The sequence below is a fragment of the Heterodontus francisci genome, chromosome 10 (assembly GCF_036365525.1).
Source record: "Heterodontus francisci isolate sHetFra1 chromosome 10, sHetFra1.hap1, whole genome shotgun sequence".
In the NCBI taxonomy this organism is placed as follows: domain Eukaryota; kingdom Metazoa; phylum Chordata; class Chondrichthyes; order Heterodontiformes; family Heterodontidae; genus Heterodontus; species Heterodontus francisci.
The window spans coordinates 90,166,451-90,193,435 of NC_090380.1; the positions used below are offsets into that span (position 1 = coordinate 90,166,451).

At 43.8% G+C, this 26,985-nt stretch overlaps 1 protein-coding gene and 1 pseudogene across 1 annotated transcript in view; one reads left to right on the plus strand and one right to left on the minus strand.

Moving 5' to 3' along the window:
• The first annotated feature begins 255 nt into the window (after window positions 1-255).
• LOC137374212 (T-box transcription factor TBX19-like) overlaps window positions 256-26,985 on the plus strand; it is a 47,102-nt gene continuing 20,372 nt past the window's right edge. Inside the window, exons 1-4 of the mRNA XM_068039999.1 lie at window positions 256-440; window positions 20,739-21,003; window positions 23,935-24,069; window positions 26,198-26,259. Of these exons, the coding sequence (XP_067896100.1) occupies window positions 256-440; window positions 20,739-21,003; window positions 23,935-24,069; window positions 26,198-26,259 (647 nt within the window). The remainder of the gene's footprint in view (window positions 441-20,738; window positions 21,004-23,934; window positions 24,070-26,197; window positions 26,260-26,985) is intronic.
• LOC137374756 (U2 spliceosomal RNA) lies at window positions 9,328-9,462 on the minus strand (annotated as a pseudogene).

Below are 26,985 nucleotides of genomic sequence, written 5' to 3' on the forward strand. Positions count from 1 at the left end.
CTTCGGCTACACATACACGAGTGAGCATTTGTGACTAGCGGTCTGTGCAACAGCTGACATTAATACAGAGAGACCAATAGTAATTCGGGCGAATATCATGTGACAGGAGAAGTCATTAGTGTAAAGTTTATTTAACCATCATCCAATGGTAGGTTTTACTTATAATCGGAATGCTCAGCGACTAGTCGCTGTGTAATATTGTCTTATTTTAGTTTTAGTTTATTTCGGATTGGCTGCTAAAAGTCTTAGGCTAAAATGAATGAAACCGAGGGGAAGAGCAATGTGGCTCGTTTGCTGAATGCTCTTGAGTGTGAGTTAGTGGCAGGCAGTGAGAAAGGAGATCCCACCGAAAAGCAATTGAAAGTCACCCTGGAAGATGCAAATCTTTGGCAAAAATTCAAAGCAGTCACCAACGAAATGATTGTCACCAAGAATGGAAGGTTAGTAAAACAACTTAGTGAAAAGGCTAAATAAAGATCGAATGGTTATATACACATCTGATATCACAAGGGTTCCAGATGTTTTGAATTGTTGAAATAAATAAATTCATAATGCAATGGTACTCTTGAAATTACTATTAATTATCCAATGTTCTGAATAATTAATAACATGTATTCAGTAGGCAAAGTTCCATCTTAGCATAAAATATTTGCTGAGAAATTCATTAGGATTGTGTTTTTTTTTAATAATCATTCTACATTTAGCTGAAATTGATATGTAATGTTCTTTCATGATTGGACTTGTATGATTGATTTGTTTGTTGTATTTTTGTTCCGTATGTTTTCCCAATAAAACAAAGTTCTGGAAGCACGAAGACTATTTCTATAAATTATGCCTTCACTGCTCCATGGTAGAGAATGTTCTTTCGTTAATCTGACATGATCGTTTTCAGTTTCTGTATACTTCTCTTCACAGTCCCTTTTTTCGCTTGTCAGTTTTTTTTTTCAACTCTCCTGTAATTTTTCTGGATTTCTTCCTTCTGATTATTTCTTTTCTCTTTTTACTCTCCCTCTTGCTATTTCTTTCTGTTCATCTGTTCCTCTTGTTAATATTACTTTTAAAATAATTTTTCTTTCATGGAGTCTCTGAATCTCTGCCTCCCAAGTGCTAATGTAAACAAAAGTTGTGAACTGCAATTTTAATGGTTCCCTGTGAAAATACACAATTCGGTATATTTTGTCTGGGAATCTTGTTGGCACTGATTGTGTAGTTTCCACAAGCACTTAAAATCTCTGATTAGCAGTTCTCTGGGGTTTCTTGTCTATCACCACTTTTTGACTAATATCCTTTAAAATACTAAAACCTATGTGGAAATTGGACTATTTGTCCTTTTATAGATAAATCTGACTGCTGAGGGTTGCTGGTCCTTGTCTCACCTGTTTCTAATTTCTATTACTATGTCAGTTCATATATCTATATTGGCCTCCTAGAGGTACTATTTTTCAATAAAAGATAGTTCACTGTTTCAAAAGTGATGCTTGTAACGTCATATATTACAGAAGGAGGCCATTCAGCCTATCATGCCTATGCTGGTTCTTTGCAAGACCCATCCAAGTAGTCCCACTCCCCTTGCTCTTTCCCTAAAGCCCTGTACCTTCAAGTATTTATCCAATTCCCTTTTTAGAAATTACTGTTGAATTGGCTTCCATGATCCTTTCTGGCAGTGCATTCTAAATCATAACCTATTATTACAAATACAGTAGAAAATATTAAACTAACTCATCTATGGAATGAGTACTTTGAGGAACGGTAGGCACAAATAACAAAGCATATATTTTAGATACTGCAAGATAAAGGAGAATAGAAAACCCCATACTTTGAAGCAAAGTATGTGGTCTGTGTAATGTAAAATTCTAACATTATTTCAAACTGAAACCATTTTACATTGTAATCTTAATTTACTGATGGAAGACTTTCATTTATAGAATGCATCCTACCTCAAAACAGATATATACTTAATTACTTTTGAAATGCAGGGACCATTTTTATGCAGTTAAATATTAATCACGTTGATAATACTTGAAGTAATGCTTTGATATTTTTGTTGTATTTCTGAAGTAACATTCCTCCTTTTTTCCCTGTAATTCTAACCTTCCTTCCCCCATCAACTTGGAACAATGACGCCAGAGCTGCAATTCAGCAACTGAGAGCAGGTGCATGCTTTGCTCTCTGCTGCTGCTACGTGCCTTGCTGCTGGTCATTAAAAAATCTGATGTTCATTACCTGTCTGAGATTCTACCTAATTTTAACAGATTGGAGAAATGGTGCTGGTGATATCTCTGCTGCTAGTGAATATAGTGTGCAGATAGGTGGAAAAATAGAGCTTCATTGAACATTTTGATTAAACAGTACTTATGAACTGGCCCACTCCTGTGGGTGCCTGAATGTTGTCAGGAAATGAGCAATGCAAGTGAAGTGAGGCTTATGCAATTCAAAGACAGCATGCACCAATAAAAGATGTGCTCCTTATACAGCCTTGGCGGCAGTGCTGCCTCTAATGGCAGCATAAGTGGCATGCTTCTCTCTGTCATAGATTGAGACGATCATTTTTTTGGCTGTCAAGTGAGTTGTGACTGAAAGGCTCACTTCTACCCCTTTCAAACCAGTGAATGCTACCAGGATCACAGCCAATCATGCCATATTATTTGAAGCAGGAAGATTGGACAAAATGCCTTCTTTTAGATTAAGGATGTCCTCTCCAGGCTGAGCTCTTGATGCCCTTGAGATCCATGCTCAAAATCTGAAGAGTGATACAATGAAGGACACATCACATCAGCTGAACATACCATCTGAATGTTGTAACAGAGTTCAGTAAGTTTGGTGTAGTTATTTGGACAGCTGAGGGAGGCAGTTGCAATATCACCCATCAAGGAAAGATGATTGTAGTTTGTTGCCTATTGCAAAACTTTGCCATGCAAACAGGCATTACTATGAAGCAGGTCACTGGAAACACCCTGAGTCTAAACTTCTGACCACATATCCAGGCCATCATTAGGACTGCCTATTTCCACCTCCGTAACATGCCCAAACTTTGCCTTTATCTCTGCCTCAGCTCATCTACTGAAACCCTCATTCATGCCTTTTTTACCTCTAGACTTGACTATTTCAATGCACTCCTGGGTGGTCTCCCACATTCTACCCTCCATCAACTTGAGGTCATTCAGATCTCTGCCTGTCTCCTAACTCTCAGTAAGTCCTGTTCACCTATCACCCCTGTGCTTACTGACCTATATTGGCTCCCGGTCAAGAAACTTCTTTATTTTAAAATTTTCATCTTTGTGTTCCAATCCCTTCATGGCCTCAGTCCTCCCTGTCTCTGTAATCTCCTCCAGTCTCTCAATCTAATTCTGGCCTCCTGAGCATCCCCAATTTTAATCACTCCATCATTGGTGGCCATGCATTCAGCTGCCGAGGCCCTAATCTCTGGAATTCTCTCCCTAAACCTCTCCGTGCCTCTATCTTGCTTTCCTCTTTGAAGACAGTCCTCAAAACCTATTTCTTTGACAAAGCTTTTGGTCATCTGATCTAATATCTCCATGCATTGCTCAGTGTTATATCCTGTTTTATAATGCTGTGAAGTGCCTTGGGACATTTTCTTACTTTTAGAGGCACTATATAAATGATTGTAGCCCAGGGACAATCACCAGCAGAAGACGACACAGACACAGCCAGAAGATATGTCTGATAAGACCATATGTCCCAGCTGTCTGTTCTTTCTGAGATGCTCAACATTTGGGACTGTGTGTTTTCTTGCTGTTTGAGCATGTGGCCCAAATTGGTGGACAGTGTAAACTCCTCTGGCCTGCATTCCACTCCTTTTTTATTTCCAAAATATACTTTATTCATAAAAATCTGTATAAAAAAAAAAAAAAAAAAATACATGACAAAACAGTTCTAAACAGCACCAATTCAAAAATTACAAACAGTGCAAAGGAGGTCAGTTTCCTTCAATACAATTATGAGTTGCCTCACAACCCTTCCATTTCATTTCTCGTGCCATATACAATTTACATGAAACGAAAATTTTCCCGATACAGTTCGAGGGGTTTTCCATGGATCCAGCCCCACCTTCAGCTTGGTGGGGGGACCTTACACAGTGGTCTTTCCCCATTGAGCCTTTCCTGCGGCTGCCCCAAGCTTTAGTGCGTCCCTCAGCACATAGTCCTGGACCTTGGAATGTGCCAGTCTGCAACATTCGGTCGTGGACAACTCTTTGCGCTGTAAGACCAGCAAGTTTCAGGCTGAGCAAAGGGCGTCTTTCACTGAATTGATAGTCCTCCAGCAGCCGTTGATGTTTATCTTGGTGTGCGTCCCTGGGAACAGCCCGTAGAGCACAGACTCCTGTGTTACAGAGCTGCTTGGGATGAAACTCGACAAAAACCATTGCATCTCTTTCCACACCTGTTTTGCAAAGACACATTCCAGAAGGAGGTGGGAAACCATCTCTTCCCCACCACAGCCACCGCGAGGGCATTGTGCAGAGGGGGTGAGACCTCGGGCGTTCAGGAAGGATCTGACGGGGAGGGCTCTTCTCACCACCAGCCAAGCTACATCTTGGTGCTTGTTTGAAAGTTCTGGTGATGAGGCATTCCGCCAAATGACTTTGGCGGTCTGTTCGGGGAACCATCTGACAGGATCCAGCGTCTCCTTTTCCTGTAGGGCCTTGACATTCCGTGCAGACCACTGCCTGATGGATCGGTGGTCAAAGGTATTTTTCCGCAGAAACTGCTCCGGGAAGGATTGGTGGTAGGGCACAGTCCAACTGAATGGAGCGTTCCGCGGCAATGTGACCAGGCCCATCCTTCGCAACACAAGGCGGCACAGTGGCGCAGTAGTTAGAATTACAGCCTCACAGCTCCAGCAACCCGGGTTTGATTCTGGGTACTGCCTGTGCGGAGTTTGCAAGTTCTCCCTGTGACTGCGTGGGTTTCCTCCGGGTGCTCCGGTTTCCTCCCACAGCCAAAGACTTGCAGGTTGATAGATAAATTGGCCATTATAAATTGCCCCTAGTATAGGTAGGTGGTAGGGGAATTGTGGGGATGTGGTAGGAATATGGGATTAATGTAGGATTAGTATAAATGGGTGGTTGATGGTCGGCACAGACTCGGTGGGCCGAAGGGCCTGTTTCAGTACTGTATCTCTAAATAAAATAAATAAATAAACACCAGGGACAGATAGAACCTCAGCACGTAGTGACACTTGGAGTTTGTGTACTGGAGATCTACACACAACTTGATGCAGCCGCACACGAAGGTAGTTATCAGGATGAGGGCGACGTTGGGTACATTTTTCCCGCCCTTATCCAGAGGTTTGAACATCGTGTCCCTCCGGACCCACTCCATTTTGGATGCCCAGATGAAGCAGAAAATGGCGCAGGAGTGGGGTATGGGCCAGACCTGCGCCACGTACAGCAACAACGTGAGCGCCTCGCACCTGATGACCAGGTTCTTACCCACAATGGAGAGAGAGCACATGCTCAGCTTGTGTTGTACCCTGGCTACTCGATCCTCCCAGGTTTTGCTGCATGCTCCGGCCCTTCTGAACCATATCCCCAGCACCTTCAGGGAGTCTGACCTGACGGTGAAGGGGACAAAGGATCGGTCAGCCTAGTTCCCAAAGAACATGGCTTCGCTCTTGCCGTGGTTAACTTTGGCTCCCAAGGCAAGTTCGAACTGGTCACAGATGCTCATCAGTCTGCGCACGGACAGTGGGTCCAAGCAGAAGACTGCGACGTCATCCATGTGCAGGGAGATTTTAACCTGAGTGCCTCCACTGCCTGGGATTGTCACCCCTCTTGTGCTTGCATCCTTCCTAATAGACTCAGCAAAGGGTTCAATACAGCAAACAAACGAGACCGGGGAGAGAGGACAGTCCTGTCTCACTCCAGATTGGATCGGGAAACTTTCTGATTCCCACCTGTTGATTGAGACTGCGCTACTGATGTTTGTGTAGAGCAGTTTGATCCAATTGCAGATTCCCTCCCCAAACCCCCTTTTGGAAAGCACGTCCATCATGTAGGTGTGCAATATCCTGTCAAAGGCCTTCTCCTGGTCCAGGCTGATGAGGCAGGTGTCCACCCTCCTGTCCCGTACATAGGCGATCGTATCCCTGAGTAGCGCAAGACTATCAGAGATCTTCCTGCAGGGTACAGTGCAGGTCTGATCAGGGTGGATCACCAACTCCAGAGCAGACTTGACTCGACTGGCTATGACTTTGGACAGAATCTTGTCAACATTAAGCAGTGAGATGGGCTGCCAATTTCTGATTTCTGCCCTCTCCCCCTTCCACTTGTCTATGAGGGTGATGATGCCTTTCCTCATGGATTCTGACATGCTGCCGGCCAGGAGCATACTCACGTATACTTCCAGCAGGTCCAGGCCGACGCAGTCCCACAGGACTGAATACAACTCGACCGGTAAGCCGTCGCTTCCAGGAGTTTTACTCGTCTCGAAGGACTTGACGGCTTTGGTCAGCTCGTCCAGAGTTAACGGCTTGTCCAGTCTCTCCCTCATGCTGTCATCTAAGATCTCTGTGATAGATGACAGGAAGGACTGGGAGGCTCTGCTGTCTGTGGGCTTCGCGTCATGCAGCCCAGCATAAAAGGATTTGCTGATCCTTAGTATGTCGGACTGCGATGATGTTACCGAGCCATCCTCTTCCTTCAGGCTGCTGATAACAGAGCTCTCTCTGTGTACCTTTTGGAAGAAGTAACGCAAGCACGTCTCATCCTGCTCGATGGAGTGGACTCTGGACCGGAAGATGATCTTGGAGCCTCCGTGGCAAAGCCGAGGCCTGCTGGCTCTTCACCTCTTGGAGGTCCTCCTTGACCTCGACCCCCATTGCCTGCAGCCAGAGCAGATTTTGCATACTTTTCTGGAGTCGGGACATTTCCCTCTGTCTCTCTCTCTCTCGCCCTCTGAACACCTTTGAGGATAAAGAACCTCTTGATGTTCTCCTTGATCGACTCCCACCAGTGAACTGGAGACTCAAAGAGGGGTTTCATGGTCCTCCAAGCTTTGTAATCCCTTTCGAGTTCCTCAACGTTCTCTGGGGCTAGCAGTGTAGCATTGCGCTTCCATGTCCCCCTACCAACCTGCTGGTTGTCCTGTAAGTGACAGTCGGCCAGTAAGAGGCAGTGGTCAGAGAAGAATGCTGGCTTGACGTTGGTGGATCCGACCGTGACAGCATCGGACACAAACAGGAAGTCAATCCTGGAACGGGCAGAGGCGTCCGTTCTTGACCATGTGTATCTACGCTGCACTCCGTCTGCAGGTTTGCTGAAGACGTCGTGCAGTTTGGCATCTTTTACTATTTCTATTAGGAATCTGGACATGGCGTCCAGTTTGCTGTCGTCTCTGCCGGATCGTCCAGCTGCATCAATGATGCAGTTCAAGTCACCACCTAGGATGACCGGCCTGGACATCGCCAGCAGCAGTGGGAGCTGCTGGAAGACGGTCAGCCGCTCGCTGCATTGAACCGGGGCGTACACGTTGATCAACCGGAGCGGAGCGTTGTTGTACATTACATCTACTACGAGGAAGCGACCGCCACCACCTCCTTAACTTCGGAGAAGGTGAAGTTACCTCCCCGCAGCAGAATACCCATGCTGGAGGAATGGCAATCATTACCCCCTGACCAGATCGATAGCTCGTGGGACCACCATCGCGACCATTGTCTGTAGGTGCTGAGGTGTGGTATTCCACACTCCTGCAGAAACAGTAGGTCGGCTTTGACCTTGGCGAGGTAATCCAAGGTTGAAACACATCGCGTAGTGGATTTAATGCTACGCACATTAATTGAAGCAATCCTTATACCCATTTTTTTAAAGTTAGCTCTTGCTTCCCATACCATTTGTCCTTGCTAGTTCCAGTCCTTCGGGATGTTCCTGCATACCCATAGTGTACGCAAGCTGTTTCACGTTCGTTGGGCTCAGAAATCCCTCCTGGTTTTTCATGCAGGGTTTGTTCCGCTGAGGTGACATCAGAGGGGTCTTGTAGGCAGCAAGGATTGGGCTGTCCTCTGCTGTTCGCCTCTGTTCCTCCTCGAAAACATCACTGCTCCCGGCTTCCCGGAGCTGAGGTGTGCCAGACGTGTCTTTGCTCTCGGTGTCCCGGAGCTGGGATGCGCTGGCCATGTCGCGAGGTGTGGTGCTTTGGGGTTGGGGCACGCCGGGCCCATCACAGCTTACAGTGCCCGGAGGCTGAGGGGCTTTATCTTCCAGCTCGTTTGAGTTCTGCCGCCTCTTTTGAAGGGGCCGTCATTCCAGCACTTCCTCGTCCAGTGAGGAGGAGCTGCTGTAGTCTGTCTCAGACAGTAGCCTCCTCTTGCCACTGATTTGGGTGGAGGCCTGTTCTGCTTTTGGAGGTCTTTTCTTTGTGGTTTTCCTTTTGTACCACTTGCCACTGACCTGTTTGTCCATCTGCTGCCTCCTCCTCCATTGATTCTGTCTGTGGAGGAGGGGTTTCCGGTGCTGGGTCACTGGTTTCAGCTGCCTCCCCTTTCTTCTCAGGTATACTTTCCTTGCTGCGGAGAAGGTTGCTGGTCTCCTTTCCAGCACCGGACGCCTTCGTCGAACCTTCTCCCGGCCTTTCCTTGGCCCTTGCCGCCTGAGCATAACTGAGGCAGCGTTTGGGGCAGGTTTTGTAGAGGTGGCCTGCCACACTGCACAAGTTGCAACACTTAGTCTGCTTACAGTCCTTGGTCTGATGGCCTTCCTCCTTGCAGTTCTTGCAGACAACCGTGCTGCAGTTAGCAGCCACATGACCAGGTTTGCCACAGGTGCGACAAATTCTGGGCTGCCCCGCCCCAAGAAGCCTCGACTTCCCCCGATAGCAAAGCTGGAGGGAGGGTGGATAATGGCTCCACTGGCTTCGACATTCAAGGTCACCTTGACCTGCTGCTTGCTGGTCCAAATCCCAAAGGGGTCCTTGACATCAGTGCTGCTGCCGGCCACCTCGACATACCTGGTGAGAAAGGTGAGTACATCCACCACAGGAACATGGGCGTTGTAGAGGAGAATTGTCACCACCCGATCACGTTGTGATGGAAGCGTGAAGAGAGGCTCCGCTGTGAGGATCGACAGTGGCGCCAGGTTCCCTTTCTCCTTGAACGCCTTCAGGAACTTGATGCATCCCGCCACATTCTTGAAAGTCACGTTGAAATATCCACTGCTGGGGAAATCCTGCAAGCAGACGATGTCTGTAGCTTGAAATCCACAGCAATCGATGAGGATTTTCTTGATGAAGGTGCGATCGACCGGTGCATCTCCTTCTTCCTTGTCCTTCATCACCACCCAAACGGTGTTACGCACTCCCTGGCCTGAAGCTCGAAGATTGGTTATAGCCATTTTACTAAAGGCCTACCCAGAATCAAAAGCCACTGATCATGGCATCTCCTCTGCCAAGTAAGTACTGATAAGAACAGATACTACACTTGATCTTAGCCAAAAGGCCGAGAAACAATTCCACTCCTACCCTTTTTTTTAATTTCCAAAATATACTTCATTCATAAAAATCTGTAAAAATTACATTGCCAAACAGTTTCAAACAGCACCAAAAAATACAAACATTGCAAGGGAGATCAGTTTCCTTCAATACAATCATGAGTTGCCTCACAACCCTTCCATTTCATTTGTCATGCCATTAACATTTTTACATTTTACAGCAAATGAAAATTTTTCCGATACAGTTCGAGGGGTTTCCCATGGATCCAGCCCCTCAGTTCAGCTTGGTGGGGAGACCTTACACTGTGGTCTTTCCCCATTGAGCCTTTGTTGCGGCTGCCCCAAGCTTTAGTGCGTCCCTCAGCACGTAGTCCTGGACCTTGGAATGTGCCAGTAAGCAACATTCGGTGGTGGACAACTCTTTGCGCTGGAAGACCAGCAAGTTTCGGGCAGACCAAAGGGCGTCTTTCACCGAATTGATAGTCCTCCAGCAGCAGTTGATGTTTGTCTCGCTGTGCGTCCCTGGGAACAGCCCGTAGAGCACAGACACCTGTGTTACAGAGCTGCTTGGGATGAACCTCGACAAAAACCACTGCATCTCTTTCCACACCTGCTTTGCAAAGACACATTCCAGGAGGAGGTGGGCAACCGTCTCTTCCCACCACAGCCACCGCGGGGGCATTGCGCGGAGGGGGCGAGACTTCGGGCATGCATGAAGGATCTGACTGGGAGGGCCCTTCTCACCACCAGCCAAGCTACGTCTTGGTGCTTGTTTGAAAGTTCTGGTGATGAGGCATTCCGCCAAATGACTTTGACGGTCTGCTCGGGGAACCATCTGACAGGATCCCCCGTCTCCTTTTCCCGTAGGGCCTTGAGGACATTCCGTGCAGATCACTGCCTGATGGATCGGTGGTCAAAGGTGTTTTCCCGCAGAAACTGCTCCACGAAGGATAGGTGGTACGGCACGGTCCAACTGCATGGAGCGTTCCGCGGCAATGTGACCAGGCCCATCCTTCGCAACACCGGGGACAGATCCTACCCGAGTTCAGTGGCTAAAACATTAACTGGTCCCAATCTTGCTCTATGCACTCCAGCACTACCAGCTCCAGTTGCCACTTCTATGTGAAGGTGGAAACTCTATTCCTCACCTGCATCCCATCCCACACCCTTCAAAAATTTCTAAATCCATGATCAGAAAACTTGTCTTATGTATTTGAGATTTTTCCTGTAACAATGCAACTGATGGAATATAGTTAGTTTTCATACATTACGAGGCTCTGGACTTTGTTTTTATAGAAAATCAAACTAAATTGTGGGATATAATACCAAAATATCAATAAAAATACTGAAGTAATAATAGACAACTTACATTTATATCGCACTTTCAACATAGTAAAACATCCCAGTGTGCTTCACAGGAGCATTATCAAACAAAATTTGACATCAAGCTACATAAGGAAATATTCAGGCAGATGACCAAAAGCTTGGTCAAGGAGGTAGGTTTTAAGGAGTGTCTTAAAAGGGAGGTAGTGAGGTAGAGGGGTTTTGTGAAGGAATTCCAGGCTTGGGGCAATGGCAGCTGAAGGCATGGCCACCAATGGTGGAGTAGGGATCATCCCTGATTTTAAAGAGACCAGAATTGGAGGAGCGCAGATATCTGAGGGTTGTAGGGCTGGAGGAGATTAGAGCAATAAGGAAACAAGGATGAGAATTTTAAAATCAGTGTTGCTTGACTGGGAGACAATATAGGTCAGCAAGTACTGTAGTGATGGGTGAACATGGCTTGGTACAAGTAGGGACACAGGCTGCAAAGTTTTGGATGACTTCAAGTTTATGGAGGGTAGAATGTAGGAGGCCAGTCAGCAGTGAATTGGAATAGTCAAGTCCAGGTGTTTTTAAAAAAAAAAAAGGCATGGATGAGGGTTTCAGCAGCAGATCAGTTGAGGCAATGGTGGAGTAGGATGACATTACAGATATGGTGTGGATGTGGGGTCAGAAGCTCATCTTGCGGTCAATATGACACCAAGGTTGTGAACAATCTGGTTCTGCCTCACAGTTGCCAGGGAGAGGGATGGAGTTGGTGGCTAGGGAATGGAGTTTGTGGCAGTGACCAAAAACAACAGCTTTGGCCTTCCCAATATTTAGTTGGTGGAAATTTCTGCTCATCCAGTACTAGATGACAGACAAGCAGTCTGACAGTTTGGAGACAGTGGAGAGGTTGAGAGTGATAGTGTTGAGGTAGAGCTGGGCATCATCACTGATGCTGTGTTTTTGTTGCTGAGCAAAAAAGCCAACTTTCTTCATCAGGATGGGAAATGAGTGGAAAGGAGGATTCATCAAAGCTACAAAATTCAACCTTTTGTAAGGAACAAGAAGGAACAGATGCTGCAGGAGTGATGAGATGGAAGAAAGAATTTGCATTTATATAGAACCTTTCATTTCCTTTAGTTGCTGTTGCTATGTAGGTAAATGTGGCACCCAATTTATACAGAGCAAGGTTACACAAACAGCAATGAGATAAATAATCTGATAATCTGTTTTGTGGTTGAGGATAGATGCTGGCCAGAACAACTGCTTTTCTTCAAATAACAATATGAGATCACCTAAATAACCTGAATGGGTAGGCAGGGCTTTAGTTAACATCTCATCTGAAAAAGCTTGTCCAGCAATTCGGCCTCCCCCAATTCTGCACAATGTGTTCATCCAGATTATGTTGTCTAGACCTTGGAGTGGGCTTAAATCCACATCTTTTCACTTGGAGGCAATTGTGCTAACTGAACCAAACTGACGGCAGTTAATGATTTTTTTTCAATAAAGATGCACTTATCTACTCTAATTGCGGATACATAGAGGTAAGCACCAACAATAAAGTTGGCTGCTTATCCTTTGGATTGATCAAGAAACCAGATGTGATAGAGTTTTAATGAGAGGTACCAGAAAAACAAGAACAAAGAACAGTACAGCACAGGAACAAGCCATTCGGCCCTCCAAGCCTGTGCCGATCTTGATGCCTGTCTAAACTAAAACCTTCTGCACTTCCGGGGTCCGTATCCCTCTATTCCCATCCTATTCATGCATTTGTCAAGATGCCTCTTAAACGTCGCTATCGTACCTGCTTCCACCACCTTCCCCGGCAGCAAGTTCCAGGCACTCGCCACCCTCTATGTAAAGAACTTGCCTCGCACATCCCCTCTAAACTTTGCCCCTCGCGGCTTAAACCTATGTCCCCCTAGTAACTGACTCTTCCACCCTGGGAAAAAGCTTCTGACTATCCACTCTGTCCATGCCGCTCATAACTTTGTAAACCTCTATCATGTCGCCCCTCCACCTCCGTCGTTCCAGTGAAAACAATCCGAGTTTTTCCAACCTCTCCTCATAGCTAATGCCCTCCAGACCAGGCAACATCCTGGTAAACCGCTTCTGTACCCTCTCGAAAGCCTCCACGTCCTTCTGGTAGTGTGGCGACCAGAATTGCACGCAATATTCTAAGTGTGGCCGAAATAAAGTTCTGTACAGCTGCAACATGACTTGCCAATTTTTATACTCTATGCCCAGACCGATGAAGGCAAGCATGCCGTATGCCTTCTTGACTACCTTATCCACCTGCGTGGCCACTTTCAGTGACCTGTGGACCTGTACGCCCAGATCTCTCTGCCTGTCAATACTCCAAAGGGTTCTGCCATTTACTGTATACTTCCCACCTGTATTAGATCTTCCAAAATGCATTACCTCACATTTGTCCAGATTAAACTCCATCTGCCATTTCTCCGCCCAAGTCTCCGACCGATCTATATCCTGCTGTATCCTCTGACAATCCTCATCACTATCCGCAACTCCACCAACCTTTGTGTCGTTCACAAACTTACTAATCAGACCAGCTACATTTTCCTCCAAATCGTTTATATATACTACAAACAGCAAAGGTCCCAGCACTGATCCCTGCAGAACACCACTAGTCACATCCCTCCATTCAGAAAAGCACCCTTCCACTGCTACCCTCTGTCTTCTATGACTGAGCCAGTTCTGTATCCATCTTGCCAGCTCACCTCTGATCCCGTGTGACTTCACCTTTTGTACCAGTCTGCCATGAGGGACCTTGTCAAAGGCTTTACTGAAGTCCATATAGACAACATCCACTGCCCTTCCTTCATTAATCATCTTCGTCACTTCCTCAAAAAACTCAATCAAATCAGTGAGACACGACTTCCCCTTCACAAAACCATGCTGCCTCTCGCTAATAAGTTCATTTCATTTGTTTCCAAATGGGAGTAAATCCTGTCCCGAAGAATCCTCTCTAATAATTTACTTACCACTGACGTAAGGCTCACTGGCCTATAATTTCCTGGATTATCTTTGCTAACCTTCTTAAATAAAGGAACAGCATTGGCTATTCTCCAGCCCTCTGGGACTTCACCTGTAGCCAAGGAGGATACAAAGATTTCTGTCAAGGCCCCAGCAATTTCTTCCCTTGCCTCCCTCAGTATTCTGGGGTAGATCCCATCAGGCCCTGGGGACTTATCTACCTTAATGCTTTGCAAGACGCCCAACACCTCCTCCTTCTTGATAACGACATGACCCAGACTATCTACACTCCCTTCCCTAGACTCATCATCCACCAAGTCCTTTTCTTTGATGAATACTGATGCAAAGTACTCATTTATTACCTCGCCCATTTCCTCTGGCTCCACACATAGATTCCCTCCTCTGTCCTGGAGTAGGCCAACCCTTTCCCTGGTTACCCTCTTGCTCTTTATATACGTATAAAAAGCCTTGGGATTCTCCTTAATACTGTTTGCCAATGACTTTTCATGACCTCTTTTAGCCCTCCTGACTCCTTCCTTAAGTTCCTTCCTACTGTCTTTATATTCCTCAAGGGCTTCGTCTGTTCCCAGCCTTCCAGCCCTTACGAATGCTTCCTTTTTCTTTTTGACTAGGCTCACAATATCCCTCATTATCCAAGGTTCCCGAAACTTGCCAAACTTATTATTCTTCCTCACAGGAACATGCTGGTCCTGGATTCTAATCAACTGACGTTTGAAAGACTCCCACATGTTAGATGTTGATTTACCCTCAAACAGCCGCCCCAATCTAAATTCTTCAGTTCCTGCCTAATATTGTTATAATTAGCCTTCCCCCAATTTAGCACCTTCACCAGAGGACTACTCTTATCCTTATCCACAAGTACCTTAAAACGTATGGAATTATGGTCACAGTTCCTGAAATGCTCCCCTCCTGAAACTTCGAACACCTGGCCGGGCTCATTCCCCAATACCAGGTCCAGTACGGCCCTATCCCTAGTTGGACTATCTACATATTGTTTCAAGAAGCCCTCCTCGATGCTCCTTACAAATTCTGCCCCATCCAAGCCCCTAGCACTGTGAGTCCCAGTCAATCTAGGGGAAGTTAAAATCACCCACCACTACAACCCTTTACATCTTTCCAAAATCTGTCTACATATCTGCTCCTTTCTCTCCCACTGGCTGGGAGGCCTGTAGTAAACCCCCAACATCATGACTGCACCCTTCCTATTCCTGAGCTCCTCCCATATTGCCTCGCTACATGACCCCTCCGAGGTGTCCTCCCGCATTACAGCTATGATATTCTCCTTAACCAGTAATGCAACCCCCCCCCACCCCTTTTACATCCCCCTCTATCCTGCCTGAAGCTTCTAAATCCCAGAACATTTAGCTGCCAATCCTGTCCTTCCCTCAACCAAGTCTCTGTAATAGCAACAACATCATAGTTCCAAGTACTAATCCATGCTCTAGGTTCATCTGCCTTACCTGTTATAATTCTCGCATTGAAACAAGTGCACTTCAGACCACCAGTCCCGCTGTGCTCAGCAACATCACCCTGCCTGCTCTTCCTCTTCGTCTTACTGGCCTTATTTACTAGTTACCCCTCATTTATTTCACCTGCTGTCCTACTGCTCTGGTTCCCACCCCCCTGCCACACTAGTTTAAACCCTCCCGAGTGACGCTAGCAAATCTAGCAGCCAGGATATTTGTGCCCCTCCAGTTTAGATGCAACCCGTCCTCCTTGTACAGGTCCCACCTGTCCCCGAAGAGATCCCAATGATCCAGATATCTGAAACATGCTTGATTTTTTTTTTATTCATTCATGGGATGTGGGCGTCGCTGGCTAGGCCAGCATTTATTGCCCACCCCTAATTGCGCTTGAGAAGGTGGTGGTGAGCTGCCTTCTTGAACCGCTGCAATCCTTGTGAGGTAGGTACACCCACAGTGCTTTGGGAAGGGAGTTCCAGGATTTTGACCCAGCGACAGTGAAGAAACGTATTTATTGAAATAAATCTAACCGAAAAGAGTGAAACAGTGTTACTTACTTCACTTGCACAGATGGAAGGGCCAAAAATGTGCAGGCACCAGTTACACAAGGGAAAAGTCAGGCAAGAATTTTCAAACTATCCAGTTGGCTGACTAAAAGGTTGGATTTGAAGAATTAGCATGTGTGGCACAATGCTGTGCACAACACAAATGCATATTGTGAATTTAGGGGTGCAGGCCAGTGCATCATGCACAATTCTCCATCCATTAAAATTAATAAACAGAAAATCATGACCTCCACATCTCAATTTGCAAATTGCACTCTGCCATTCAAGCTCAGCACCAGAGAGCTAATTTTAAAAATTTACCCCATCGTGCAAAGCGTGATGAAATTAGTTTATAGAATGTGGCACACAGCAGAAATCTAAAATCCTTATCCAGTCTGTGCTCGAATGGAACCCAGTTCCTAGCAATGAGAGCACTCTACACTAATTTACAGAACAGTCTCGTCCTTATGAATACTCTTTTGAATTCTGAAGGACATTACTTTTTAGTTGTAGAGACCCAGTGATTTAAAACAGGTATGTATATATAATGTGCCAAAATGATTTTCTAAAGCAAAAAATGCTAAATGCAGACCTTCTTTGGATGAAAATTTCTGTTAAACGAGTGAAGGTTAAAATATTTTCTCATTTTAATGCACTCTCCGGAAAGCACCAATTTATTCTGCGCACTTTGCACGAGATGGAATGTGTTACAACTGACATTGAACTAAAAAAACAGTATATACTTGTGATGCTGCTGCTGAGCGACTAGCCAAGCAGTTATTGAGTTGGAACCTTTAAAATATTTCTAATTTTGTCGTGCTCTCTGGAACAGTCAAATGCCTTTGTTCCAAATGGTTCTGATGAAAAAGTGGGAAACCAAGGGAGAATTGTTTTTCAACTGACTCCTACCCCTTTTCTGTTGGAAAATGGGGCTGGGGTCCAGCAGTTGAAAATTGAGAAAAAGTAATGTCCGCTATTGTGATTTCCAGGCAGGCTTTGAAATGGGTGGTGAATGCTTCTATCTGTAACAGGCTTATTAAAATCTTTAAATCAGTCCGTTGTAGGAGTCTGCCCATTTGTACATGAAAATGACATTATAGTGTCTGCTGTGCATACTCTGCCCAGGCATCGAGCATCCTAACCTTAAAGGAGGTTGCTCAGAAAACTGAGTTTTAAATGATCAGAAGGAGGAGCATCAAGGCCTGCTGCTGGCCAATTGGTGCTCCCTTACCACTCCTATCAGATTCCCTCCTTCCCTGCCCTAGGGCCTGACTTGTGGCAGTTCCATGGAGGAGTTGCTTCATTCTCTGTGCCCCGACCCAACCCCAAGCTCCCTTGATGTGCTTACTGAGTACTGGCAGTTTGTCCAAAATACTTAGATGAAGCCCAACTGTGAAAATAGTTCTGGCCTCTTGCTGGAGCTAATATGTGGGTATAGCATATATCGTACCCAATCTATGCATCAATTGAAAATTGCCCAATGTAACTTTAGGGCGGCGCAGTGGTTAGCACCGCAGCCTCACAGCTCCAGCGACCCGGGTTCAATTCTGGGTACTGCCTGTGTGGAGTTTGCAAGTTCTCCCTGTGTTTGCGTGGGTTTCCTCCGGGTGCTCCGGTTTCCTCCCACAGCCAAAAGACTTGCAGGTTGATAGGTAAATTGGCCATTATAAATTGCCCCTAGTATAGGTAGGTGGTAGGGGAATATAGGGACAGGTGAGGATGTGGTAAGAATATGGGATTAGTGTAGGATTAGTATACATGGGTGGTTAATGGTTGGCACAGACTCGGTGGGCCGAAGGGCCTGTTTCAGTGCTGTATCTCTAAAATCTAAAACAAAATCTAACTAAAAAGTGCTGCATTTATTTGGTTCCATAAATGCAACTCTTCTGCTTTTTGCAAAGAAAACATTGTAGCTTGTGCTAAAATGATTGCTAGTGAGAGTACTTTTTGCTGTCCAATTTATTACCAGCTTCAATATGCCTAGAATGGGTTACTTTAAAAAAAAAACAAATAGAAAATCATTTTGTTCATCAAAAGTACTTTGCATTATTGGTGCAACTTTTTTCAATATAATGCAAAGGAATTGTAATTTAGATGTACTCTCAAGTCTATGAAGTTCAGGTGCACTTTCTTGGTGGATTAAAAACATTGAAAGTCATAAAGGAATGAAGCATTCAAATATTGAAAGGAATATATGGTGCAAGAGGAATAAGTATAGTTTTGCCTTGCCTTTTTTTGCTAAACATTGGAACATTATTTAATAGGCATAGAACATATTAAAATAACTTTTGCAGCCAGCTTGACACTGTAAATAGTATGGGCTTTCAGGGACCCAGATCAGTAAACAGCTACCATAGAAAGGATAGTATGAAGTCAAGAAAACTAAGACCCGAATCATAATATTTTAGCATATATCTTTGATCCTCAGTTGTATTTTATCAATGTAAGTTTCTGTATATCATGTAAAGAAGCTGCCAGTGAAGTAGAAAACTGCAATACCCAACAGTTTTAAGCTGTTGTAGCTGCTGGTACAAGGCTAGTCACAGTAGCATTTATTACCTGCTTACATTTCGGAAAGCAATGACATATCACAACCTGTAAAAGCAGCTGAGGGAATTATATAAAGTTTGAATAATTGTATCCTATTAATAAATATAATGCAATGATGCTAGGTGAATATCAGCAAATTTAGTAAATTTTAGCAATCCTTTTCAAGAATGTGCTAACTCTGTGTACAGGATCATTAATAATCCTATGTTAATGAATTGTATAGTTCTACTTGTCAGCTCTTCCTTCTCTTGTGCATATTTGCTGTATTGCAGAAAGGTACCTGATACCTGGACATGCTTGGCAAAATGAAGCTTGGGTACCCATTCAGTGTGTTTGTGGCATGTGAAGCCTACCCCTACCAGGACCACCAGTCTTTCTGAAAGCTTCTTGTCACTCTATCTGCAATTTTCTCTGCTTCACTGTGCCACATCTGTTTCAAATCACGTTATGTGCATTGCATTTCCTGGTAATTTAATGGCAGCTCTCACAATCATTATACCCATGTGAAAAATTTTGGAAGAAACTCTTAGCAAGAAAAGAGTTGTAATGGTTTATGAAAGGGAAATCATGTCTGACAAATTTATTAGAGTTCTTTGAGGATGTAACAAGCATAACAAGCAACATGGATAAAGGGGAACCAGTAGATGTATTGTATTTGGAAAGGCATTTGATAAGGTGCCTCATAAAAGGTTACTACACAAGATAAGAGCTCATGGTGTTGGGGTTAATATACTAGCATGGATTGAGGATTGGCTAACTAACAGCAAACAGTCAGGAAAAATGGGGCATTTTCAGGTTGGCAAGCTATAGCTAGTGGAGTGCCACGGGGATCAGTGCTGGGGTCTCAACTATTTACGATCTATATTAATGACTTGGATGATAGGGCTGAGTATATTGTAACCAAATTTGGGATGATACAAAGATAGGTAGGAAAGCAAATTGTGAGGAGGATACAAAGTGTTGGCAAAGAGATATAGATAGGTTAAGTGAGTGGGCAAAAAATTTGGCAGATGAGTATAATGTGGGAAAATGTGAAGTTTTCCACTTTGGCAGGAAGAATAGAAAAACAGAATATTATTTACATGGAAAGAGGCTGCAGCAATGCTGTGATAGAGAGATCTGGGTGTCCTTGTACAAGAATCTCAAAACGTTAGCATGCTGGTACAGTAAATAATTAAGATGACAAATGGAATGTTATTTAATGCAAGGGAGATGGAGTATAAAATTAGGGACGCCTTCCTACAACTCTTCAGGGCATTGAGACTGCACCTATAATACTGTATACAATTTTGGTACCCTTACAGAGAGATATACTTACATGGGAAGCACTTCAGAGAAGGTTCACTAGGCTGATTCCTGGGATGAAGGGGTTGTCTTATGAGAAAAGGTTCAGCAGGTTGGGCCTATGCTCATTGGAGTTTAGAAGAATGAGAGGTGATTTTTATTCATTTTTTTTTATTTAGAGATACAGCACTGAAACTGGCCCTTCGGCCCACCGAGTCTGTGCCGACCATCAACCACCCATTTACATAAGGTTTTGAGTGGGCTTGACAGGGTAGAAGCTGAGAGGATGTTTCCTCTTGTGGGGGAATGTAGAACTAGGGGGCACAGTTTTAAAATAAGGGGTCTCCTTTTTAAGATGGAGAAGAGGAGAAATTTCTTTGGAGGGGCATTAATCTTTGGAACTCTCTTCCCCAGAGCGTAGAGAAAGCTGGGTCATTGAATATATTTAAGGCTGAGTTAGGCAGATTTTTTCATCTACAAATGTGTCAAAGATTATGGAGGGGTGGGGGGAGCAGGCAGGAAAGTGGAATGAAGGCCACAATCAGATCAGCCAGGATCTTTTTGAATGGTGGAGCAGGCTCGAGGGGCCAAGTGGCCTACTCCTGCTCCTATTTCTTTCAGGAGCTTGGATAACTATTAGCAGCTGCTTCATTAACACTAATGCACTCTTAGCATTTGTTATCTATGATGCACAGAACAATTTTTCCCTCGAGTAACATTGAGTAATGTATTAGTTTTATTCATTATACTGTTTCTAGGTTTTATTTAAAAAAAGGAACATCTTATGTTCATTGTAGAGATGGTGTAGTAATGCTACTGCAGTTCTTAGTGACAAATTCAAAAACTATTCCTTTTCCAAACTAGTTGCTCCTCACCCTCACTTGCATCTTGCATTTATTTTTGAATCAATTACTGAACACTGTTAATCCATTTACTTACTATGTTGCCTATCTGTTTGCTTGGATTAATAGGAAAATTAGCCTCTGTATGTGAATGGTAGGCAGGCCTTTATTTTTTAAAAAGGTTATTATGCTTTTCCCTTGTTTTCAGTGCAATTACCATTACGTGCTTTCCCAAATGGAAAGGCTGATTTTTTTTTTTTCTCCCCACCCCCCCCTTTCTCTCCTTCAGGCGGATGTTTCCAGTTCTGAAAATAAGTGTATCTGGATTGGATCCAAATGCCATGTATTCATTCTTGCTAGACTTTGTTGCTGCTGACAGTCATCGTTGGAAATACGTGAATGGTGAATGGATTCCAGCTGGTAAACCGGAACCCCTGACACAGAGTTGTGTTTACATCCACCCAGACTCCCCGAACTTTGGGGCACACTGGATGAAAGCTCCAATCTCTTTCAGTAAAGTCAAGTTAACAAATAAAGTCAACACTAGTGGGCAGGTATGGCTTTCTCCTCCCATCTCATTTGCAATAACAAGCAGGGCAATTGTGAAATATCAAGTGTGCATTAATGTAATTATAGCAATCCTTTCAGCCTACTCTACTCATATAGGCTATTGTTTGAAAGGAAACCAAACGTAAACAAGAATAAACAGGTCTAATTGGCACTTTCAGAGTTTAATGGACATCGTGTTTTAGTCAGGAAAAGAGGTTTTGCTTGATGCAGCCCAGCAAGCATTAAGAGATCTCCCAATGAGTACAATTTCATGTAAAAACGTTTGTAATGAGTTCAGTCATTTTTGTTTTCCTTGGCACAGATTTTACGAAAATTGACATGAAACAAAAGTAAGTGTTTTATGCAAAATTACATAATTAGAGTTGTTTTGTAATTATGAAATTAACTGTATCCTTTTTACAGTCAAAAAACAACAAATCATCTGAAAAATATACAACATATTTATTGGGGGACAAAGTTGTATCATTTTAGTTCTGGGACAAAGTTGCAGAGCTGTCATTTACTTTAAAGTAATTAACATCCAAGATGTAGCACTTTTATTCTAGATTAGTGTTATGTAATATTTTCAATATTTCTAAGTGCCTTTTTTCTTTAACACCCTCTCTATTTTAGTAGGTTACTTTTAGACATGTATATCTGATAAATTTTGTCCATAAATTGTCATTTAATTTTTTTGCACTTAAGATTGGATTATCAGTATTTGAGAATGGAATACTTTTTGTCACTTACTGTCATTTAAGCAAGCACTGATTTTAATATGGCCAGATGCAGAGTAAAAAGAAAATGTTTTTTTTTAAATAATGTTTATCAGGGTAGAGAATGGCATTCTTCTAGGCATGATCAGCTCTTCCTTGGAAGATGTAAGCTCTCCGCTGTAAAAGTCACTGGCTGCACAGAGTTGGTGATTTCCTTGTAGTTATGTTCCAATGCAGGAGTAGCCATTCACTTCACTGACTGGTCTGTGAATGCCTGAGCTCATATGGCTTTAAATAAAATCTCTCAATCATAAATAGATGATATAATGTTGCCCCATATTTTACTGAAGGCACTGACTTATGACCATGTACATTTCCTTCAATTCCTCAGGTTGTTCAGTACTTCATCTAAATGGCCATTCTTCATGTGAACTTAAAACATGAGGTGGGTTGCAGGCTATTTGACCATGAGGGAAATCAAAGCTGAACTCAATCATAACTCAGCTGAACACACCTAGCACATTCACAGCAAGAGTGGTCAATATGCAGCAATCAGAAGAAAAAAATCTATGAAGATTTTATCAAGAAGCAGGGGGGTGGTGGTGGTGGAGGAAGAATCTTGTGTAGTGTACACAAAGTGAGGAGAGGGAGAGAGGAGTACAATTTCATTCATTCATTCATGTTCAGGTTGTATCCGACCACAACAAACTTTGCATGTGAACATGCTTATGGGAAGCCATGATGCCTTCATTGTTGCAATCTATTGTTTGAATTATTTAAAGATGAAATGCTGGTAGATGGTTCTTGGAATATTTAGACCATCTTCTACAGCCATGGCCACTGACTGAGAAGTCTCCTAACAACAGCGAATTACTTTGTACTGAAAGCCTGGACAATTTCTTGCTGTTCCTTGGCAATGCCTCCAAAATCAAGAAAAGCAGCAAAAGCACAATAGAAGAGTATGAGCTAAAGAGCAATCATTACATGCAACATTTTAAATGGTGCTGCCAAGAAGTGAAGGGAGTTTTCGATTTTGATAATTTGTCATTCTTGCTGGCCATTGCAAGAAATGAGTTCAAAAGTGAATACACTTGTTTCATATTCCTCCTGATACTAGCAATTACCTTAATTTCCAACCAGTTGAGGGATTTTGGTGACTGTATTGACTTGGTTGGTGATCTCCCTCCATGCAGCTTGCTGCTAAGTTTATACTAGAGGGGTGGTAATCCTGCTTTTGGAGCACCTCCGGAGGTATGACCTCCAATTCTTGAGTATCAAAAGAAGGAAATTTCCATATTCCTCATTTGTGTCATTCTGATCAAGTAGCCCAGGGGAAATTTTAACTGGATTGAAGATTTAGACGGATGGGGTGAGAACCAAATACACCCAACTTCGGCATCATAAATCCAGGTGATTTAAATTCCTAAACCATATCTGCATGTTGGTCAGCTGGCCGGTGGATGGAAGCAGGAAATCCGATGACAGGAAGCCACAGGACAACACAAGGAAGGCTTGACAGCAAGATAAGAAGTTAGAGGGGTTTTGAGAAGGTCTGTTAGGAATGAAGGATGGAAACTGGGTCAGAGGAATCCTGAAGTTACTGTAGAGCCTGAAGGAGCATTCCAGCTTCCCCTGGCTCCACAACCTAAAATTCTCTCTCCTGTTCACAGATCCTCTTCCCGTTCCCCTCACCTGATGAGAAAGCCACAGCAAATTCGCCAGTCAGGCCAGAGTTAAAATTGCAGTCAAAACTGGATGATATAATTGGGTCCCAATTTGCATATTTAAAAGGTTCCTGCAGATCTCAAGCCTTAGAAGAATAAGGTAAAATGGAAGACGATGGAAAGTCAGCAGATAAATCACAGAAGGAGCAATTTTTAACAACACACCTGCCTGGTTTCCACCCCTTCTGTTTATCTGCTACCATCACCACAATAATCCATTTAATGGCCAAAAGTAGCCCTTTAAAAGCTACTATCACTGGATTTTGCACCGAGGCAACTACTACAGGCTTGGTACCCTGGGCATGTTTTACATGCTGGAAGCCTTTTAAAATTTGGAGGTTTTTGTGGTGGGAATTGTCTCATATTACAAAATGCTGCCAGACCAGATCTGAATGGCAAAAGCTATGCACTTGCCCCATAGTTCAGTTCAACCACTATTTTCTCTTGCTTGCAAAATAAGGACTTTCATGGGAACTTTTTCACCATCATTTTACAGGTAATTCTAAATTCTCTGCATAAGTACAAGCCTCAGGTTCATATAGTGCGTGTAGGGGGTCCTCGCAGGATGATTTCGAATCACTCTTTTCCTGAAACCCAGTTCATTGCAGTGACTGCATACCAGAATGAAGAGGTCAGTACAATCATCATCACAGTATTGGTTTATATTGAGCTTTTCATAGTTATTTTGGTGCACTTCATATTAATTATAATTCATGATGGCTGTTTTGAAGTGTTCCCTTGTTTACAATGGGTGTTCATTGCAGGCACTTCTATTTTATTCAGCAACGATCAGTGACGGTTTAAAAAGAGAACACTGAGTAAACGCTTACACTTTTTATTCCTTAGAACAGCAAATTTAGGTCATGAAAAGTATATGCATGAAGTGCCAGTTTGAGACACTCAGTGTAGGGGCAGGCCATTGATAAAATTGGGCCTTACCATTGCATTCCGTCTTTTTATTTATTCATTCATGGGATGTGGGCGTCGCTGGCTAGGCCAGCATTTATTGCCCATCCCTAATTGCCCTTGAGAAGGTGGTGGTGAGCTGCCTTCTTGAACCGCTGCAGTCCATGTGGGGTAGGTACACCCACAGTGCTGTTAGGAAGGGAGTTCCAGGATTTTGACCCAGTGACAGTGAAGGAACGGCGATATAGTTCCAAGTCAGGATGGTGTGTGACCTGGAGGGGAACTTGCAGGTGGTGGTGTTCCCATGCATTTGCTGCCCTTGTCCTTCTAGTTGGTAGAGGTCGCGGGTTTGGAAGGTGCTGTCTAAGGAGCCTTGGTGCATTGCTGCAGTGCATCTTGTAGATGGTACACACTGCTGCCACTGTACATTTGGTGGTGGAGGGAGTGAATATTTGTGAATGGGGTGCCAATCAAGTGGGCTGCTTTGTCCTGGATGATGTCGAGCTTCTTGAGTGTTGGAGCTGCACCCATCCAGGCAAGTGGAGAGTATTCCATCACGCTCCTGACCTGTGCCTTTTAGATATGGACAGGCTTTGGGGAGTAAGTAGGTGAGTTACTCACCACAAAATTCCTAGCTTCTGACCTCTTGTAGTCATGGTATTTTTATGGCTACTCCAGTTCAGTTTCTGGTCATTGGTTTCAGCGATGGTGATGCCATTGAATGTCAAGGGGAGATGGTTAGATTCTCTCTTTGGAGATGGTCATTGCCTGGCACTTGTGTGGCACGAATGTTACTTGCCGCTTATCAGCCCAAGCCTGGATATTGTCCAGGTCTTGCTGCATTTCTGCACGGACTGCTTCAGTATCTGAGGAGTCATGCTGGCTCTTAAATGTTGCATCCTCGCAGCAGTGCCTTCTCTAGCTAGTACTTGTACTGCTTTCCTTCCTTCCGAATTGAACTGCTTTCCCAGCTGATCAATGGGAAAGTCAGTTGTTTTTTTTATTCTAAATGTTTGCTGGTCCTGCCAGCATAATATTCATATTCACTTGTTTTTGCTTCAATTACTGACTTGTGACAGAGGTACAAGTATTTGGCATTGAGAGGTTAAAGGGGAGCACTTAATTTGGAATGATTTAGTTGTAGGATATGAGGAAGGACTGGTGAGCAGCAGTTTGACTGTTCTAAGTAAAAGACCTAAGCACCCTGTAAATTTAAAAATATTGGTGTTGCTGAAACAATGTTGCACATGACCAATTTTACCCTTTTTTTGGTTTGCTTATAACAAGGTGTTGTGGCTGCACAGTTTTCCTCTTATAAATGCCCTGAGGGTTTTCAATGAAGGAGCTATTTTGAGCACTATGTTGATTTCCTGGTTAAAGTTAAAATTTAATTTTGGAAATCAGGAGGGTAGGGTGCATTGTGCACCATGCACCTATTTATCTTTTGCACTGATGCTTAAGTTTTGGACTGGACACTGATGCAAGTGAATATTTCTGGTCCTGCCATAAATCGGGAATTGCTACCTGCAGGACAGAGCCTGATCCCAGAGCAAAGCTGTAGCCAGGATCAGCAGTAAGGAGCAAGTTAAGGGGGTAGAGTGAACCTTTATCTGCATGTATGAATTGGCTGGTAGAAGGGGGACAGGACTCCCATGAACTGGAAGAGGAAGGAGGGTACAAATGAAAATCTTCTCCCACAGGCCCTGTTCAGAGGCCTATTGGTTGTAAAAGGAGGGGGGGAATGGCCTACCTCTCGGGCAGGTGCCTTAAGCATTCTATCAAGCCTAGATTTTTAGTTAATTAGCTAACTACATATTAGCTTGTGTTTTGGATTTTATGTATTTTTTTTTAAGGTTACAGCTCTGAAGATCAAGAACAATCCCTTTGCAAAAGCATTCCTGGATGCCAAAGAAAGGTTAGTCAATATTTTACAGCAGAACATGCAATGAATTGGTTATGAATAAGTTGCTTCTTGGTATTTATCTTTCTGATGCATTTAAAAGAATTTTGAAATGGGTTGTTTTGTGCATACTGGTAATATGCCAAGATATTTCAGGGCAGGTACAGTTCATATAAGGCCTATAACTGTGGATACTGTGGGCCTGACTTAAAAGAAAAATTAAACTGTATAAATCTAGTTGGGAGCAAATGAAAAGGCATTCATGGCATCAATAGAAGTACCAAGGTAAGTGTATTTTTTTAAATTTGGTCATGGGATGTGAGCACCGCGGGCAAGACTAGCAATTGTTGCCCATTCTTAATTGCCCTTGAGAAGGTAGTGGTGAGCTGCCTTGAACTGTATGCACATTTTCACACACTTCTATTCACTTTTTATAAGCCATAGACCCAATATAACTATCTGTTAGCTACAAGCTTGGGGAAATCATCTGTCAAGCTAGCACACAATGTTGATCCCTTTTCTCAGCGCACCTTTGTTCCACAAGCAGCTGCATTTCACATTGCTAGCTGGGACTGATCTTTCCAGAACTCTGTACATGGCAATGTTAACTACAAAAGGGGTGCCTCAAAAACCACCATGCAAACTCGTGGGAAATGATTGGGGCTCAGGACTACTGTCTCGTCTATTCTGCCACTTTCGAACATCATAAATGTATTCTTTTAAACAGGTCAGTGCTGCCTA